Here is a 20,626-nt window from a genome sequence, read left to right on the forward strand (position 1 = left end):
AGTTTTTTCCTTCTGAATAAAAGAGGAGGTAGTCCAGCTTCGGAACACAGACTAAGAATGGGGCTAGTTCGAAATACTTATATACTTTTAATTACCGTCATATGGAATATATATATATATTAAGTAGCGAGGTGTTTTCCAGCCTATAACTCTGAGTCCTACCTACCAGGGCCCTATTTCATAATAAAGTACAAACTAATACTATTAGTCTTGTAAATTTATCTTAATTCAATTACACAGACTTATACAATAGTAACTTGTACTTTATTATTTTTTAATTCCTGAAGTATCACTAATAGTCATCCCTATTGTGAAAAAAATAAGTATTAATATTATTACCACACTAGTTTCTACTCTTGTACTATGAACTAATACTATTAGCTTTAATTATGAAACAGGGCCCAGGTCTCGCAAAATGGTATGTGTGCAGCCTAGCTCAAAAACGAAACCTAAATTCATATTTAAGCCGATATATTTCTGGGATGTGATAGTAACTTTTCGAATAACATTGACAAACTGAAAGTGCTATTTAAGAAAATCAATTTTGCACGTTACAAGAATTTTATCTGACGATTTTGATTAAACTCAGTAAATTAATATACAATTACGTGGTATTTAAAATCAGGCTTAATGACCAATTTTATGAAATATTCTTCAAATGCACCTTTAATGTCGCTTATTTGATATCATGGTTAGCAATAATAAACAATGAATTAATACGAAATATTATAGAATTTGTTAAATAGTTTATGTTCTTTCATTTTTTCTTATTTTATATTATTTATTAAATTTTATTTTCGCTTTTTTTTATTTACTACCAAATCGGCCTGGTGGGCCTTACAAGGTTAATATAACGGTTACATTTTTTTTACAATTGACTATAGGGAGAAGTATAGTCCCATACGAAAGACCCTCCTAACTATATAAACGTTATAAATAAAAATAAAAATTCTTAATAAGAGAGAAAAGTAAAATTAATAACAAGAATAACGACATTCTTATATCTAGCAAAACAAACAATTGCCTTCTAATGGGAGAAAAACACAAGTTAATTTGAAAAACAAGGACGAAGAGAAAAAAAATAAATAAATAAAACAGGAGTCAAAAATGGCATTGATATAACATGATCTGAGAGTTGAACTTCATGAACCTTTTTTTGATGTAATCATTTATTGACTCTATTTGTAATTCCTTTAGCTATTGGCTATTTCTTACAAACCAAGGATCATCCACTGCTATTTTAAGGACTTTATTTTGAAAATATTGTAATTTTTTTTTAAAGGATGACTAATAAAGCTCCTTAGACTTCACAGCCGTACATCAGCAGTGGCCTAAGAATTGTTTTAAAAATAAGAATAGCTGTTTCTGGTTTTAGTTTGGTTTTCTATTTAGGGTATTATATAGCTTGCTAACCTTGATTAGGTTTGAATTAGTTTAATGTTGATAAGGTGGTTCTAGGTAAGCCGGCGATCGAGGTGAATTCTCAAGCATCTCACAATTATTTACACCTAGAGAAAGTAGGTTTTTATAGGTTGATATATAAGTGAAAGTTATATGATGCGCGCACCGCACTAGACGTTATGGTTTATGCTTTACGACATGTTACTCACCGAATTAATAAATTACGGTTCTCATTCAACAAATAATTTAATTATGTTTGATTTAATACACTATTACTTCATCGCTAAGATACGCTTCAGAAAGATAAGTTTAAGGAGTTTTAGGGAAAAAACAAGAAAAAAGCCTAATTCATTACTTAATGAAAGCAATTACGCACACTATTCAATGTCCTAAAGGACCATCAGAAATCCGTTTCTAAATTATGGTGCAATTTGATTTTTTTAATTATTTGCTTATGCATGTTCTATGGGCTTTTAGTTTTTTGCATCGGGCTCATTTACTATTTCAGTTGTACTTGAATCCTACGTTTTTTTATTTTGAACCGGCAAAAATAGAAGGAGGAGGTGATTTAAATATTTCATTTATCTTGTTTAATGATCTCCTGGAGAGATGGACTTACTTCTGGGAATCCCCTCTTGTGGTCAGGTATATAAGCTTAAGCTTAGAAGATTCGTGTGTGTTAGAGTCCGTAAGCAATGATGTCTCCTTTGTTCATCGCACTATTGCTTTTGGTTTCTTCCAGCGTGGCAATCCCGAAATGTTTCGCCGGATCGAAATGCAAGAATATATTCAGGGCACCTACCCAGTGTCCCGAAGGATATCAGTTTGTAAGGACAGCAAACGGGGAACATTGCAGGCCCATTTATGAAGGAAAGGTAAGATGCTTTTTCTTGCAATCGAAGTAATCAATAAGAAAAAACAGATAATTCTTTAAGTCAAAGTTAAACTACAGTTTCATTTTTTCTGATTTTGATTTTAATATTGAAATAGCCGAAGATGATCTCGCTTCGCTTGGGTTTAGCAGGGCAGCTTCTTTCAAATGTTAATTAGGAAAATTAACTTTTAAATGACAGAAATTATATCTTAATAATCTGAATACAGAAAATTTTTTTTTAATATTTAATTTTGTTTTCACTATAATTAATTAACTATGTCTATAACAAAGATACCATAATTCTTTGGAGCGAAAATCTTGTGTCTGCTAGCTTGAGAGCACATGAGACAAAAAAAAATTTATAAAACAATTTTTGCTATTTTATGTTTAAGATACTCCAAAAATTATACCGATGACTTAAGTTAAGTTGTAAAAAGAAAATCTGTAGGATGACCTTAGAAAAGAACTACTGCCTACGGTAGTCTTTAAAACTCCGAATAGAAAAAAAAAATTGTATGATGTGCATTATTAAAGCACTACTAAGAAAAAATCAATAAAATGTTCAGACCATCGCTGAAGGGGCCTTAGATTCTCTCTGATGTAATCTAACAATTAATATATATTTAATCCTTAAAAAAGAATCTCGAGCATTAAACTGAGAATATGTTTAATTCAAGTTTAAGATTTTTCCTTCTATATACCAAAAGTTAAAAAATAAAAATTATATTTTATAAGACCAAATCAAAGTGCCACTTTATTCAATAGATTTTACACATTTTTCCAATTTTCACAATAATGGCTCAACAGATTTATGCCAAACTCATCATTGAAAAAGTTTATGATCTTTAATATCAGATAGGTCTTATCCCCACTGAAATAGTCAGGCTTAAATACCGAATTTTCAAAAAGTAAAAGTATCTTAAAATTATTTCTCAATTAAATTTTCAATACATAACCAGCTCTTCATTATTGGCAGTGATAAATAATGAGTATATACAAGATGTTAAAGAATTTATTGAATAATGAAGGAAAAAGGAAAAATTGAAACCAGAGTTTGCATCCGAAAAAGCTGAGACCGAACGATCACTCCTGATTGCTTTGGATGTATTTGACTTCGTGATCTTTTGTTAAACTCTTGTATTATAGGCATGAAAAAAGTTGATATTCATTACTCCCACCTCGAGATAAACACTAACATATAAATTTTATAGCAACAGAAGAATTAAATTTGTTGAACACAACAAAATGATTGTTTTTGTGATAAATGTTGATAAATTATAATGGAGAAGTTTGATTGTGATAAAAATTTTTAATTTTTAATTTAATATGAATAATTGACAGATTAGGGCAATTTTTGAACTGAAATTAATCACCTGGGCAGAAAAGCATGCCTAAAGTTGTTTTTTTAAATGTGGTTCTTAAATTGTATTAAGATTTTTCTAGAGGATACGTCAAGGCCAAAACTTGTTTTGAGACTAAAGTGGGATAAAAATTATAAATGTAAAGAATAATAACATATCTCAAGAACGTGTAAAGATTATATACAAAGAAATATTAAAGTTTTTACTTTTAAAAAATTGTCACCTATGATTGTTGGTAGTAAACAATGGATACATATATAATATGAATGCATTAGAATATAAAGAAATTTCTTATTCCCATGTTTTTATGTCAATGGTAAAATTTTGTTTTCACTTATCCTTATATGAAATATATTTTCGTACTGAATAATATAGAAATAGCTGTTTTAAATCTAAGAAGAATAATCTCATAGTAAGAAAATTAAAAGCTGACGCATTGCTTCAGATTTTTAGTATTTTTTCTCAAAATTGCGGTATGAGATTTTCATTGTATAACAATAGTAACAGGTTCCGCCATCCACTGTAATAATATTATACTTAAGATTCAAGTAATTTGTTCGGATTTAATTATTCTATAGCCTTTATTAATTATTATATAGTATTATAATTAATTATACTTGTTAATTATTACATAGCCTGATTCAATTATTATATTTTACAGATTAAATATAATCTGTAAAAGACAAGGTCTTTGCATTCACATAGGACATGCTGTGCCGTTTTTCGTTCACTAAGCATTAACGATATTTGAAATCTTCCTCTATCTTCATCTTCTTGTGATATTTTAAGGGGCACTGGCCAGTGAGGAAACCAATGTTGTTTTCTACTGACCCCTTGGGAGATTTAGATAAAATTTAGCCTTCCCCTTAAACACTTCTGAAGAGTTTTGATTGTTTCATACCAGGTTTTCAGGGTGAAACAAAATTGTTTGGTGGTCCCTTTGTATATCTTATGATTCCTTATCGATTTATTTTAGCTTTATTAATTTCTAACATATTAGGGTTCCTTTCTGTGGTTTAGAAGATGCAAAAAACTGAAAATTCTATCGATTTTTCTATATCATGTTCGCATTATTCATTATTCTACATCTCCTAAATAACATGAAAATGCTATCGATTTTAAGATCGTATATCGATATATTTTACCTTTTCTGATTTCCAACATATTAAAGTCTCTTTATATGTTTTATGCTGCGCAGAAAATGATAATAATATCGATTTATTTTAACTTTTCTTGGGGTCCCTTCTTATATTAGGATCCCTTTATATGTTTTAAATGAGAAATGTTTTAAATCGATAAGCGAGGATGCTATAATAAAATCGATAGTATTTTCACTTTCTGCACCTTCTAAATCATGGAAAGGATTCCTCATATGTTAGAAATCAGAAAAGGTAAAATAGTGATATGTGATATTAAAATCAATAGTATTTTCGTTTTATGCTCGCCTTAAAATGTGTAATGGGACCCTAATATGTTCGATAAGATAAAAAGATAGAATAAACCCATAAATGATTTAAAAATCGATAGCATTTACATATTCTGCATACCCTAAAACATATAAAGGGACCCTTTTATATTAGAAATCAGAAAAGTTAAAATAAATCGATAGCATTTTCATTTTCTGCATCTCCTAAAACACAGAAAGGGATCCTAACATGTTAAAAATCAAAAAAAGTAAAATATATAAATCTATACACGATTTTAAAATCTAAAGATTTTTTTATATTCTGCATATCCCAAAACATATAAAGAGATCCTAACGTGTTAGAAATCAGAAAAATTAAAATAACTCGATATGCGATCACAAAATCGATAGCACTTTCATATTCTGGCTATCCCAAAACATTAAAAGGGACTCTAAGACACTAGAAATCAAACTAAACTATCTCCAGACAGTTACAAACTCCGAATGAAAAAAACGAATACTTTTCGCTCGACTCTTTGTGTTGGGCAGTCTGTAAATGTCTGTAAAAAAGTATTACAACATTCATATCAAAATTAAAATAATAATAATAAAAATTTATATATAATGGAATAAAAATATTGTATTATTATTAAACAAAACAAATAAGACATATTTAAAAAACATTCTCAGGAAAAAGCAGTGGATTTCATTACTGACCTTCACGCCTTCATATTAACATATTTTTTAAATATCGAATGAGCTATATTTATTTTTTGCAACTATGAAAAAACTTATACAATAGCTGACGGGGACGTGAACATATTCAAAGCTGACTTCAGTTTACAACAGCAAGGCTACCATGTTGGTTCACTCGATCGTTCTTCTGCTAGTGGTGTCCATCGAGTTCACCGCGGGCAGGTATTGTCCTCCTGGCACTATCTGCAGGATAATCGTTCACAAAACGTCAGGATACACTCATGAAGAATATTGCCAGTCCATAGTAGATCCTTCAACCTTTGGTGAGTGGTTTTATTCAACAAGAAAGAAGTGGGCGATTAACCTATTGCAATTTATTGATGTCTGAGTTTATATTATTTTATCTTATTCATAAAGGTAATATACATATTCCCAACATCAACCTACCTGACAAGGTATTGGTTTGAACATGTATCTATCAAAAAATACTATCTACATAACTGCAAGTCGATTTAAAAGCGCCAAAATATTGTTTTAAAAAATCAGGTTTCTACAAATAACACATTTTTTGTTTTTTTCCTAAGTCCACTATAGAATCAGATGGATACTATACAAAATAATAAATATTATTATTTATTACTAACCAGGCATTTATGTGTATATATATACGTATTGAATTAACACAATTGAAAGTATAATTTCAATTTACTTTAAACTAAGCTTCACATTATAATTTTTATATTTTAGCTAAAAATACTTAAACAATATAAGGGTGATTCATTTTTTAATTTCTTTACAGTATATATTTTAATTTATTTTCTCATCTTGCTATTATTCATTCATGCATTCATCCGTCTATGTTTATTTACATTTTTTTCTTCTTATTGTTATTATTAATTTTAAGAACCCAGGTTAACATTCCGCTGGTTATGAATATATTTATTTTTTTCAGACAAATAATTATTTTTTTAAAAAGGTCATTTTTAAGAACACGAAAATCTGTATAAAGTGAAACTTTTAGATACAAAAAGTTTAACCTATTTTTTACTTTTTACTGTGGTCAACAAAGAAGTTCTTTAATTTTGGCGAACTTTCTCATATATTAAAACAGCAATGCGACTTGAAACAAGAAAAAAGTGTTATCAAAATTTTTCAATTCCATTTATAATATTAACCCTGATTGAGGGCTTAAAATATGGTTTCTATGCATAAACATTTTTTTTTTAATATAGAAGATATTTTTTCTATATATTTACGAATCATTCACTTACCACAAACACTCTTTATTCTTTTTATCATGCATTAATCGCACAATTGTTTATTGTTTTTTGGATATTTGTCGTAATTTCAAGTTACAACAAAATCATTAGCTTTTAAATATGAAAATGTTTAAATTCTAATGTACAAAAATCAATAAAACTTATGAAAATATTTCAAGAAAATTGACGAGGGTGACATCACGACAAAAAGAGGGTTCTCTATCATTTCTCCACTCCTTATAAAAAGGTGGCTAATTGCGAATGCACTAAGACTATGTTCTGATGTTCTGAACTAAAAAATCACAACTCTTCTGAGGAAAAGAAATTTAAATTAACATACATGGTTTATATCCTATAAACCTTTATAAAAAATCATGAATGGTTCGATCGTTTCGAAATCATAAAAAAGAAAGGTATATACAATAAGTATAGATATCATTGTAACATAAGTATACTGTTATAATAATAATTAATATTACAGAAACAGAAAAAAAATTAATTCAATGATGAACCTTTTCGATTTAAAAAGAAACATTTCCGTAACCACTCATCTCCAGAGTGTCATATAAGGAAAACTAAATCACATATATGCTGGAACTTCCTTAGACCCCAAAATAGTCAGAAGGATGAAGTGGACCGGAATGGTTCTCTTCGCTCTATGTGCTGGTGATTTAGTTTGGGGGATAACTTTCGGAGGAGTTTGGGGAAGTGGCAGGATTGGAGGTGGCAGGAGGCCTTTTCCTCCCTCTCCACCGATTCCTCCTAGGAGGGTAATAACTCCACCTCCACGGACGTTCAAACGTCCAATACCCCGAAGAAGTAATATAACTCCACCTTCAATAGACATCAAACCCCTAAAGTCCGGAATGAGCGGAATATCGTGGACTTTTGTACCTCCACGTCCACCTAAAAACACAATTCCAATTTCCGGCATGAATGAAATTCCTCCACGTCCACCTAAGAGCACAGGTGTTATTCCCGTTGCGTGGGTAATACCTCCACGTCCACCTAAGAGCAAAGGTTCATTTCCCGGGATGAGTGAAATTCCTCCACGTCCACCTAAGAGCACAGGTGTTATTCCCGTTGCGTGGGTAATACCTCCACGTCCACCTAAGAGCAAAGGTTCATTTCCCGGGATGAGTGAAATTCCTCCACGTCCACCTAAGAGCACAGATGCTATTCCCGTTGCGAGGGTAATACCTCCACGTCCACCTAAGAGCAAAGGTCCGAATCCCGGGATGAGTGAAATACCCGCACGCCCACCGAAGAGCAAAGGTCCAATGTCCAGAACGAATGAAATACCTCCTCTTCCACCGAAGCTCAAAGGTCCAACTCCTCGTGTGAGAGAAATACCTCCACAATCGACTTCATGTAGAAATGAATCACGTAGATTTTTTGTAGATGATGGAATCCAACGGTCAAAGGCCATTGAAAAAGGTCCAGCTAAAAAAGAAAATGATAACCAACCACCCTCTCGTAAAATTGGAAACTCTGAACGCCATTCTAATCGTCACCAGCAACCGGATAGGAAGAAGTCTGGTCGGGATTTATCGAACAATGAGAGAAATAAAAAGAACAACGAAATGAAGAAAACAAATCCAGACGATCCTACAGACGAGGCAGGTCCTGAAAGCTCCGATGTAGACTTCAAAGAGGTAGACAATCCTGAAGATTCATCATTCGAAGAGTATGATGAAGAAGTAACTGAGAAGGACAGTGAGTGAATATTATTTTCTTATTTTAGCTAAAAAAAAAAAAAAAATAATAATAAAATAATTATTTCGATTGAAATGGGAAGATAATTTATATTTTTATATTTTCTTTAATTTTTTAAAACTAGTTGACTTGTGTTGTCCATTTATGTTAACTTATTTTACTATTATTTGTCTACCAAATTTCATTTTATTTTATATTTTTCCCTATATATTATTTATTTTTTTACCCTATTGGTTTATTTTTCTCTATTCTTTTTTATTTATCTTTTCTATGCATTGAACTTATTCATACACATTGGATAATTTTTTTTATATCTTCATTGAAATTTACAACTGTACATAATACATTTAGTAAGTTTGGTTACTTATTTATAATGGAGTGATAAAAGCATGTAGAGAAACTACCCATTGGTAGCACACACATTAGAAGGTCTCGTGTCCATCTGATTGTATAATTATCTATGCAAAATAAATTATTAAAAAAATTAAAACAGACAAACGCGTTTGCCTCCACACTACTAAAGGTGGAGGATATTCGTATTAACGAAATAAAAAAAATATGTCCTCAAACTTCAAAATTTTCAGCCCATCATATGTTTTAGACAGCAAGGAAAACTATTAGTCCTGTGTCTGTTTGTTGTTATGTTTGTGTTTAGTCGCAATCAATTGAATATTTCTTCTGGTCTTAATGTAATTTTCATGGATTGTGGGTGTTGGTATCTAGATGTTGACGCATCGATTTTATTACGTTCCATCCTATTTTCGCTTAGGCATAAGCATTTTATTATAAGCATAAAAACATATTTTTATTTACACACCGAAATTTCAAATACAGTACCTCCGATTTGACTAAAATTTGAAGTGTTGTTGAGAAGAATTGATCTCATCTTCAGCTATAAATTACATCAAATGTCATACCTGAAAGTAAGGTATGAACTTTCCATTCACTTTGCGTAATTTTTTTTGCGATGTTTTTTTTTTGACCCACAAGCTTAAATGCCTGTAGATTTTATTCTACAACGACAAATTTAATTTAATAAAAATAAAACTAATTAAATTTACTCCCAAATCTTGAAATATACAACATTACGTACCTCAAAACCTAGTAGAAATTGTGAGGAAGCTATGGAAATATTTTGTTTTTAATTTATTCAGAAAACTACATCCACTCTGGTCCGACCAGGTGTTATCTATACAATATCTATCGGTCGGTGTCAAAATAATATATTGAAATGATAGACATCAATGAAATTTATTAGTTACACTTTTTATTACTAAGCTCTGTTGAGGCTACAACGATTTATGAGCTAGGACATTAAAATATGAATTAGCGATGATAGCTATAAAACTATTAATTCAATAAACCAAATACTAAAATGGATTTTTATTTTATTTATTGATAAATATTACAATCTGCCACAACATTGTTAAGCAATAAGTAATAGTTATAACTGATTACATTCAAATAAAATAAAATAACTTAAGAATAAAAATAAATAAATGAAAAATAAAATAGGAAATAAATAAAATCTCTATCTAAATAGAATGAAAATAAAGTAAAAAATAAATAAATAAAAATAATTAAAACAACTTGAGAAGTGGATAATAATAATACAAAGTTGCAAATAGTGAATTAATAATAACGAAATAATTAATTATTATTAAGTATAAAGTGAATTTGATTGAAATTAAGAAACAATATAAAATATAAAAAAGAATTAAATATAATATTATACAGAATACAATAATATATAAAATACGTAACATGATATCTAATAAGAAAATGATATAAAAAAGAAAGGAGCATTAAAACTAAAGAGCAGCTAAAGGATACAATTAAACAAAGCGATGCAAGAATACGATAAAAATAAGTAAATATATAATCAAATGGTTATTAATATTTCAAATAAATACTCGCAAATTTTAACTAATCCAGAGTGTTGATGCATCAATATACTAGTGATACATGATGAAGATGTCAGTAAGTTATATATAAATTAATCCTCAAAAAGAGTGTAAAATATGGAATAGACAAAACAATGGAACGTTTTACAATTTGCATAAATATAAATGAGAAGTTCGGAGGTGTGGTAAAAAAAGGAAGAAAAATAGTTAACAGCTATTTATTTGCTAAGGTTTGGCCCTTCTTTGCAAGGAGTTTCTGCAGTAATTCCGCTGAGAAAATAATCATTCACTTAGGAAACTCCGTACAAGTCATCTTGATGTAGCCTTTCAAAGTGAAGCGAAACCTCGGCAAATAAAAAGCAGTGAGTATTTTTTAATCCTTTTTCACCGCACCCCGACCATCTTCATATTCAGGAAAATAAGGTCTATCATTCATAAACAGAATATAATTTTTTTTTTAAGTTCCTAATAAATAAGAGTTTTCGTAAAACATGATTGACATATTCAAATTATAAACCACAGATGGAATGATGAAGTTGAATTATTACTTTTCTGGGGTTTCAAATTATGGAGACTTAGTTGGGTAGTTTGATTGAAACATATCACTATTATTGAGGAACATAATGATTAAACTGTATTAATAAAAATTGGCTTTATTCTAGGAGGATACTCCGGGTGGCGCTCAATCAAGATATCAAAATAGAACTATTTATTGTAAACCATCGTATCACCCCACTTTGCAGGGCTTTGTCAGGGCCCTATAATAATTTATAACGTAAAGAAAGTTTTTTTTTCGTACCTTCCTGAAAATATTTTAATTGGTATTTAGTACGTACATATAGGAGGTATGCTATATGTATAGCTGGGTATGAAGGATACCTTGGATTGCTTTTTGGCATTATAAGGTTAGGTGAGGGGTCCAATGAAAGTTGTAAACTTGGTTGGGTTACGCTACTGGATTATTGGAACGGGGAGGAGCCGTTCCGCTAGGGGAATGGAGAAAATTTAGACCTCAGACTTGAAGAGTCTAAAGCCTTTCTTTGTAGAGGACGTCGACTAAGGGAACCGTGCTCTGCTCTTGGCTGAGGGGTGATCTCTCTGAAAAGTGGGTTGGAGCAGGCCTTCAACCCATCAGAAATTTGATGTGCCGTCGGCCTATATAACCCGACACAGTGGGGAGTTGGAGCTATTCCCATATAACTCTGTTTTTGGCCCTCTAGAGCGTGGTTCCTCGGACGATCGTACGGAGGACAGATCCCTGGAAGCCCTGTAGTCAAGTTATTGTAGTTCTGTAGAGGTGTCTCATAAGTGGGGCGCCGTGGAGCAATGTAGGTCTTATTACGTATTTGTAAATCTGCAGTTTAAGGCGTAGCGAGAGTTGGGGAGATGTGAGCAGGTGGTGCAGCCTATAGGATTTGAGACGGGCTATCTTGAGTCTCTCCTTGGCGTGATGGGAGAAAGATGACGGTCTAGTGTCACGCCAAGGTATAGGATGGAATTGGAGATTTTCCGGCCCTGTTCGTCCACTACAAAACTCTGGAGCAGGCAGCTCTTTTTCCCTTTCTGAAATGACATGACTATTGCGTCAGTCTTCAGTCAGGGCTCACCCATATGCCATCTTTCTTCAGAGCATCTACTATGGGGGCAGAAGCTTCCTGGGCTAGAGGCGTAGACCCCTATGTCATCAGTGCAGGTTGCAACCACTGCTTCCTCATGTTCCAGGGACACATAAAGAAAGTAACACATATTTGGAATTGAAGAGCGTTTAATTTCTCATTGATTCACCGAGATTAATTAAAAATCGTTAGAACCGTTGTGGAAAAATGTGAAAACCTGATTGATTCTAAGAAGTGGCACTTCCGGTTGGTCGATTTTATCGAAATAGTTATTTTCAGATCCTAGGTCACAAATATGTAATTTCAATTTCTTCCTAATTTTCGTTTTTGATTACAGAGATTATTCTATAGTTATTTGTACATAGAGGATTTCAAAAATTGTATTTCCGTTAAAAAATCGAATTCGAAATTGTTCACGATTGCAATACTTTCTCTAACTATATATTTTATATTTAGGAAAGAGAAAGTAGAATTGTAATATGGTTGACAATTTAATTTAACTTTGAAATGGTAAACAATTTAAGAATGTTTGTTATATTTAGAGGTAGTCCCTAACTGTATAGAGTTATTTCCTAAAAGCAAATATTGTGCAAACATTCCTAATAAGTTATTGGTATTATTAATATAAGACGTTAATTGAATTTTAACAATCATTCTAATGAACTAATGGTTATTATTATTTAGTTTTCTATAATAAACTAAAACTATAGATGACCTCTCAGATCCAGTCATATGCTTTTGTTTAATAATTTATTAGTTGGCAAAATAATTAATGAATTTTAACAAGAGCTATACAAAATCTGTGAAGACTACATTTCATATCGAATCTAATTATTAAAAACATTATTTAGTATATAACATTAACATAGAATCAAGGCCAACTCGATAAATGGGATATAAAAAAAAATATATAATGATGATAAGGAAAACAGAAGCTATCTTAATATACAGAGGGTTCCGGTAAACACGTTCCCAATCCCTCACCTCTGTACATTTTTGAAATTTTATTTGATTTTCAATAGATCAAATGACCATCAGCATCAGATTGCTATATTTCTTTTTTTTTAGGTATTTTAATTTCAAATTTAATTTTATGATAAATTCAAAAAAAGCACTTTTATGATCTGACGCTTCCTGCGTAATTCGCTCTAAACTGCAAATGACTTGTTAAATTATTTGACGATTTTCGTCCAAGTGTTGGGGAAAATCAAACAAACCCTAAGAATAGGATCGTTTCAGAATCAGTAAGCATATTCGAAGACTTTATTAATTGAGACGACTTCATGTCATTTAATCTTTTTCAAATAGTCCTCGAGTAATTTGTTGGTGAAGACGTGGCTAATTCCCGAAAGTGTAATCAGATTTCCCAAACATCTTTAATTATTTTATTTTTTCCAACTGTCAACTACCTAATGGACCATTTTAATTTTATAACTCTTTTCACTGATTTGTTGCCAGTATTTACTTACACTATAATAAAAATAAATTTATTTCTACTCACATACAATCTCATATCAACAAAATCCGAAATTCTTAACCTGAGAGGTGTTTCAATTGAATTTAAATTATATGAAGTATTTGAGTTTTTTCAAACAAAATTTTCGCGGTTTCAAGCAGGATCTCAAAAAGTTTCCAAATTTTTTTTGGGACGGTGCTATTCCTTTCATGTCGATTTCTCTAGTTGTGTCTTTGTATTGATTACCATCGACTACATGTTTAATTTTTAAATATATTAGAGGTTAAAAATTATGATGTCATGCTAATTTCAAAAATATTCAAACCGTAATTATATCAACATTCATGACAAGACTAGTTTTAATGATCTGATTCAAAGGTTAAAAAAATTTAAAAAAAGAACTTTTTTTTTTTTTTTTTTTTCCAACACCCTAAAACAGAAATAAAATGTGAGTTAGTAGTGCATTACTGTGTAGAAAGAAAAAGTAATTCGTGTTGTGTCTTACCTTTTACTACCTTTGGTATTTAAAGGTTACCTGTTATATTTAATTTTACATATGAGCTATCCGTTCAGCAACTATTTGAGTCCGGAGGTGAGGGGCCTCCTCGTGTTATATCGCATATAATATATAAATAAAAATAAAGATAAATAAAAATAAAAATACAAATAATAAAGACAATAGATAATAATGAAATGATAAGAGAAACAGTCTGAAATCAAAAGAAGTGTGGGGGAGGGGGTTGGGGTGCATCAGTAGATGGAGCTATGAGGTGATGTTAATAGGGTTTTTGGGACCTTTCCTGCCCTGCCACCTCGCAGGAAGGGGGGATGGGAACTTATTTTTTATTAAACATTTACGTCATATAAGGAAAACTGGAACATATTTATAACTGGAACGTTCAAGGACTCAAGACCACTTGTCTGAAGTGATCCGAACTTATTCTTTTCGGGCTATGTGCTAGTGATTCAGTGAGTGGTGGTTCGCCAGTCAAGAGAACTAATCTCCAAACCATCTTGGTTTTAGCAACTCTCAGGAAGGAATTTCCAAACCCGAAGAGTTTCATATCTACCTGATACAAATTAATTAAAACCTGATATAGGTCTATCTCGATCAAAAAGACATCCATCTAAACTTGACAAAGGTCCACCGCGAAATGAATCAGGTTCACCACCACGTGAATCAGGTCAACCACGTCATAAACCTGACGGAGGCCCGCTTCCACGCACTGAAAGTCCATTACCAAGTGAATCAGCTCCATCACCACGTGAATTATGTCCACCTCCACGTGGGTAAAGTCCACTAATCAATGAATCCGAACCACCATTTTATTTCACTATGTGCTGATTAAATCTTACATACTCTTCAAACTCTTTCCTGGAAATAACTATTTTTAATAACAATGACAGTTGTCATTTATTTATCAGTTATATTTGTGCTATTGTCTTATATGTGAAACTTGTGATCTAGTCGCTATTATAAGAAAATAAATAAATAAAGGGTTGAATAAATCTTCAATAATCATGTTATAAGAAACATATAATACAATAAATATATTTTTTTAATTTCTTGATACTGGTAATTATTTATTAAATAAATCAAAATTGTATCCTTGTATAGTCTCAACACTTTTTATTACATCAATAGTCCATTGACTATTCCATCCGTTTCGGCCATCCTCAAGGACAATCTAAATATTTAACAGCTTATATTATATATTCATTTGTAGCATTCATAACAACAACATTATCTCTAATAATATAACATACCTTCAATATAAATTCTCACCTCACATCAAAATTTAAAAATTGTTTTGCAGGCTATTCTGCCCAGGTCATTAATTATGAGTCAAACACACCCTATGAAAAGTCAATATTAGAGAGTCATATTTATTATTAATAAGCTTACCCAACCTTATGTTTAGTTACCTATTTTCTAAAAATTAATAAATATTTGAAACTTTTAATTTTCAATTTATACACACTATCAGTACCATATAAATAAACTATTTATAACCTTCCACTCACTCAGGTCTGCCTTTTAATTTAATGTAAATTGCATTTTGGTTTCAATTTGTATTTATTCCAATTATCAAAATTCATATTAAAATTAATTGTAAATAGTAACAAAATTCCTCCAATATTTTTCATAAATTTATTTTGCTTAAAATCTCTGCATAATGTTGCCTTAAATTCCTAGTATCTGTTTTAAAATTAACTGTATAATTGATGTTCTCTGATATATAAATTGATTCAAGTATTTTTCTTTTGATATTGACAAATTTACCCCCATTGGACTAAGATTTTTGGATATAATGGTAATAAGACAAGGAAAGGATATAATAACAGAATGGACAAAGAAGGAAATAAGTAGTAATTTGATATTAAATTACTACTCTTGCCATCCATTTCAAATGAAATTCAATGTAATTAATAATTACGTTAACAAGGCTATAATAATAACGGATGCTAGTAGGCGAAATAAAGTAAAAAATATGATATTTAAAATATTTTTGGATACTTTTTACCCCAGAAAATTAATTTATAAAATTTGGGATATAAAACTTAAAAATTGAAAGATAGGATGGAAGATAAAAATAAAATAGCTAATAGTAAAGCAATTATTAAGAAATATTATGGATTAAATTATATAAAAGGTTTATCAGAAGATATCCAGAGGTCATTTATAGCTTATGATGTTGAAAAATACTCATTCTGTGTTAGACCTAACAATAAAATAAAAAATTATGACAGCAATTTAAAGGACAAAATTGAAATAAAAAGGCAATCGGGATTGATACATAAAATTCCATGTTTAAATTATCCAGCTATCTGTATAAGTGAAACAAAGCAAATGTTGGGGGATAGAATATATCAACAAAGAAATGATAAAAAAAATAAAGAAAAGGATCCTAATAAAACAGCATTAGTACAGCATGCAGCTAAAAATCAACATAATATTGATTTTGATTACACCATAATTTTACATAAAGAAAACAATATGTAAAAGAAAAATATTTGAGTCAATTTATATATCAGAGAACATTAATTACACAGTTAATTTTAAAACAGATACTAAGAATTTAAGCCAACATTATGCAGTGATTTTAAGTAAAATAAAATTATGAAAAATATTGGAGGAATTTTGTTACTATTTACAATTAATTTTAATATGAATTTTGATAATTGGAATAAATACAAATTGAAACCAAAATGCAATTTAAATTAAATCAAAAGGCAGACCTGAGTGAGTGGAAGATTATAAATAGTTTGTTTATATGGTACTAATATGGTGGATAAATTGAAAATTAAAAGTTTTAAATATTTATGAATTTTTAAAAAATAGGTAACTAAACATAAGCTTAGGTAAGCTTATTAATAATAAATATGACTCTCTAATAATTGACTTTTTATAGGGTGTGTTTGACTTATAATTAATAATCTGGGCAGAATAGCCTGCAAAACAATTTTTAAATTTTGATGTGAGGTGAGAATTTATATTGAAGGTATGTTATATTATTAGTGATAATGTTGTTATTGTTTTTTATAATAGCGACTAGATCACCAAGTTTCACATAAAAGACAATAGCACAAATATAACTGATAAATAAATGACAACTCTCATTGTTATTAAAAATACTATAAAATTTGTACGATGTTACAAATGAATAAATAATATAGGCTGTTAAATATTTAGATTGTCCTTGAGACCGATGGCCAAAAGGCCGAAATGTTGCACTATTGATGTAATAAAAAGAAAAAAAATGTAATAAACCAATTTTGGTTTATTTAATATATAATACAATCATAAATGTTAATTTTTTACCTTTGGCCTTTTTCAAACTTGTTTCTCCTTCTTTACCCGTCACATTATTAAAATTATTTGGTTTCATGATTATGAATCCTACGGAAGTATTATTATTTCATGTAGGGAATTTTTTTTTCTTTTTGTTTTTCGCCTACAATATATTAATTTATATGATGTATGATTTTTTTTTCTAAAAAAGAGATGTATAATTGAAAATTTACGAACTAATATATTGTCTTATTTCTATTGTTATCAAAACTTATTATTTACTGTTATATTATAAAAACTAATTTAAAAACCAATTTTAAAAGATTAGCCTCATTTTAAATTTTATTAATGATTTATTTAATTTATGTTTTAGCAACAATTATTTTGTGGTAGTTTTTTCCTTTACTTATAATGTTTTAAAACACTACAGTAATAAATCATTTTATTGAAATATATTTCACGTTAGCAATAGTACTTCAGAAGTATTATAAATGGTTAAATGTTTTAAACATTCCCAGATAGGATCGTTTCCGAAGTAATTCCGAGCAAGTAATCTGAGATAAATATAGAGAGATACCAAAAATCTGAGCAAGATAGCGCATTACCAGGGAAAGCCTGACGGAGATCTGGCAACACCGGCGACACTGACCTCCTGACGCAGTGACTCAGCCTCAGTTGTTCTGATGAAGTGGTGCGGAGTGGTTCTGTTAGTGCTTTCTGTCTGTGCTTCCGTCTGGGGCGGCAAATGGGGCGGCAAGGTATTTGGTCGGGGAGGGGGCGGTAAGAAAACACCGTCCCAACCCAAGTACCCGCGTCAGCCCCCACCAACGCACTTCGATTCAAGACCTCCATCGTACAACCCAAGCTGGAACCACGATTCCAAACCACCTCCATACAATCCCAGCCACAACCAGCCTCCTCCTCCAGGATGGAATGTTCCGACGAATCATCAGCCATCTGCGCCAGGCTGGAAGCAGCCTCCACCTTCTTACAACCCTGGACCACCTCCTCCATACTCAAAGAACCCTCCTCCATATCCTCAATCTGGCGGACACGGTAACCCACCTCCTTACTCTCAATATCCGCAATCCGGACAGTACCCTCAATCCGGACACTACCCGCAATCTGGACAATACCCTCAATCCGGACACTATCCTCAATCAGGATCTTATCCAGGATATTCTGGATATCCCCACGGATCCTACCCTGGATACGGAGGATATCAACAAGGAGGATTTCAACAGTTTCCACAGTATCCTCAGTCTTATGGTGGTGGTGGATACGACTACAAACAGAAGAAAGGTTGGAACATGCCCGGGATAATACCTCTTCCTATCCCTATACCAATTGGAGGCGGTGGATTGGGTTTTGGCAGTTTCGGTGGCGGATTCTATAGGCCTAAAGGAAATTCTTTAGATCAAGATAAAGACGATAAGGAAAGACCGAGAGTGGTCGTACCTCCAGATCTGGAGTTAGACGGAGTCACAGAACTGCCTGCCGGCTCTCCAGTAGCTCAATGGGATGTCGTCGGGAAGGAGAAGGCTTTAAGTGAATTCAAGAAGAGGTAAATATTTAATAAAATCATTTGTTTTTTATTTATTATGGCTTAAGTATTCTTGGACTTCATTGGGGACCTAAGCAGCCCAGAGTGGATATGTCGAGATTCATTCTTCGAAGGGAAATAAATATTAACTTACCCAGTTGTAAATCGAGCACACGACCTTCTGGGACCCTCTCCCCAAGGTGCTAATCTATCAGGTCCTCATTAAATATCTTGCCGGTTAGAAATAAAAAAATATATCAAATACCTAATAATATAGGGATAATGGGCAAGAATAAAAGAATTTTATAAAATTTAAAAAAAAATGAGTTATACCTAACTTAAACAATTTGTGATTTCCAATATTAATAAAAATATTTAATTGTTTATGATGGAATATTCCTTAAAATGAAGTTAGACAATTTACAGAAATTAATAAACTATAAGTATTTATTAACATTTTATGATGTCTTATTATTATTATTATTTGTTGACAATTTTTATGAATATATTTGCCTTAGAATATAGTATGGTCAATAACTTGGTCTTATTCTTTCTTTCATACTGTTTTAAGCGTAACTGCTAAACAACAATTTTTGTTTCTTTGGTTTAGATATGAGTACTTTAATTAAATTTCTTGTAACCGTGTTATAATTTATATATTTACAATTCACAATTACGTCCATAAAAAATCCATATTAAATATAAAATCGAAATTTACTGGCCCCCTTAAGCCCAAGGGACACTGCACAATGACAGACTTGTTATAATATTTGTAATTCTCTTATCAATTAAATTAATAATATTGAAATAGGAATTTTCTTAATATTCTCGTTAAAATTAATTTCTATATTACTATCATGGTCATAAAACAGGTTTACTTTGGTTAGTCAATCATGTAGGTCTAATTTTAATTTTAAAAAAATAGACAATAATGTTCACAATACTAATGGCATAATAGTTTCCAGAATATTTACAATAAGTAGAAAAGATCGGTTGTTGGTTTTAAACAATTTTCTATATTTCAGGCACTGAGCTATAAAATGTTGTTAAGAGATAGTAATAGTTTATTGTTCAAAGCGTCACTATACAAAGATTTCGTGCAATCATTGCGTAACATGATAAAATTTCCTGTTAGTGAGATACTGGATCGTTCTGGGAAAATGAGTTATCGGTTAATAGTAACATTACTGATTATGTAAATAATTTATTAACTATTACATTTGTTTTAAATTTAACAGCTACAAGTAATTTTGAAGTATAACCACTAAACCAGGCTTATTAAAAAAATTAATAAATAAGAGTTGTGATTGTAAAAGATAAATGAGCACCATGGTCATAGAATCACTTCCTTGTATGATCTTGAACTGTGGCGTCATTTTACTTCCTTAATTCTTTGGTGTCGGTAGGTTTCATTTATATTATATTATAGAATTAAAATTATGTTATAAATTGTATAATCAAATAAAAAATTAATTAGTGATGCAATTTAGACTCCAAGGTATCCAGAAAAGTTATTTTTAGTGAAGTATTTTGTCCTTGACATCGCCCTCTATTTTTAAAGAATAGACTTCTTTGTTCTTCAAAAATACTGCATTTTAATAT

General features: G+C 30.8%; 1 protein-coding gene across 3 annotated transcripts in view; it reads left to right on the forward strand.

The window, feature by feature from the left end:
• Nucleotides 1-2,056: 2,056 nt before the first annotated feature.
• Nucleotides 2,057-20,626, forward strand: part of LOC106687615 (proline-rich protein HaeIII subfamily 1) — a 33,230-nt gene continuing 14,660 nt past the window's right edge. The window contains exon 1 of one of the 3 annotated variants that reach the window (XR_010842752.1): nucleotides 2,057-2,276. Coding sequence is in view for 2 of the 3 variants with exons in the window: in XM_014431599.3 (XP_014287085.2) it covers nucleotides 7,623-8,712 (1,090 nt within the window). In the remaining variant the exon portion in view is untranslated. Of the gene's footprint in view, nucleotides 2,277-7,621; nucleotides 8,713-18,141; nucleotides 19,046-20,626 lie in introns of those variants that run through there. The other 2 variants (XM_014431599.3, XM_014431601.3) reach the window with 2 other exon arrangements.

This window comes from Halyomorpha halys, unplaced genomic scaffold, assembly GCF_000696795.3.
Source record: "Halyomorpha halys isolate HHAL.00 unplaced genomic scaffold, Hhal_1.1 Scaffold988.1, whole genome shotgun sequence".
NCBI lineage: Eukaryota > Metazoa > Arthropoda > Insecta > Hemiptera > Pentatomidae > Halyomorpha > Halyomorpha halys.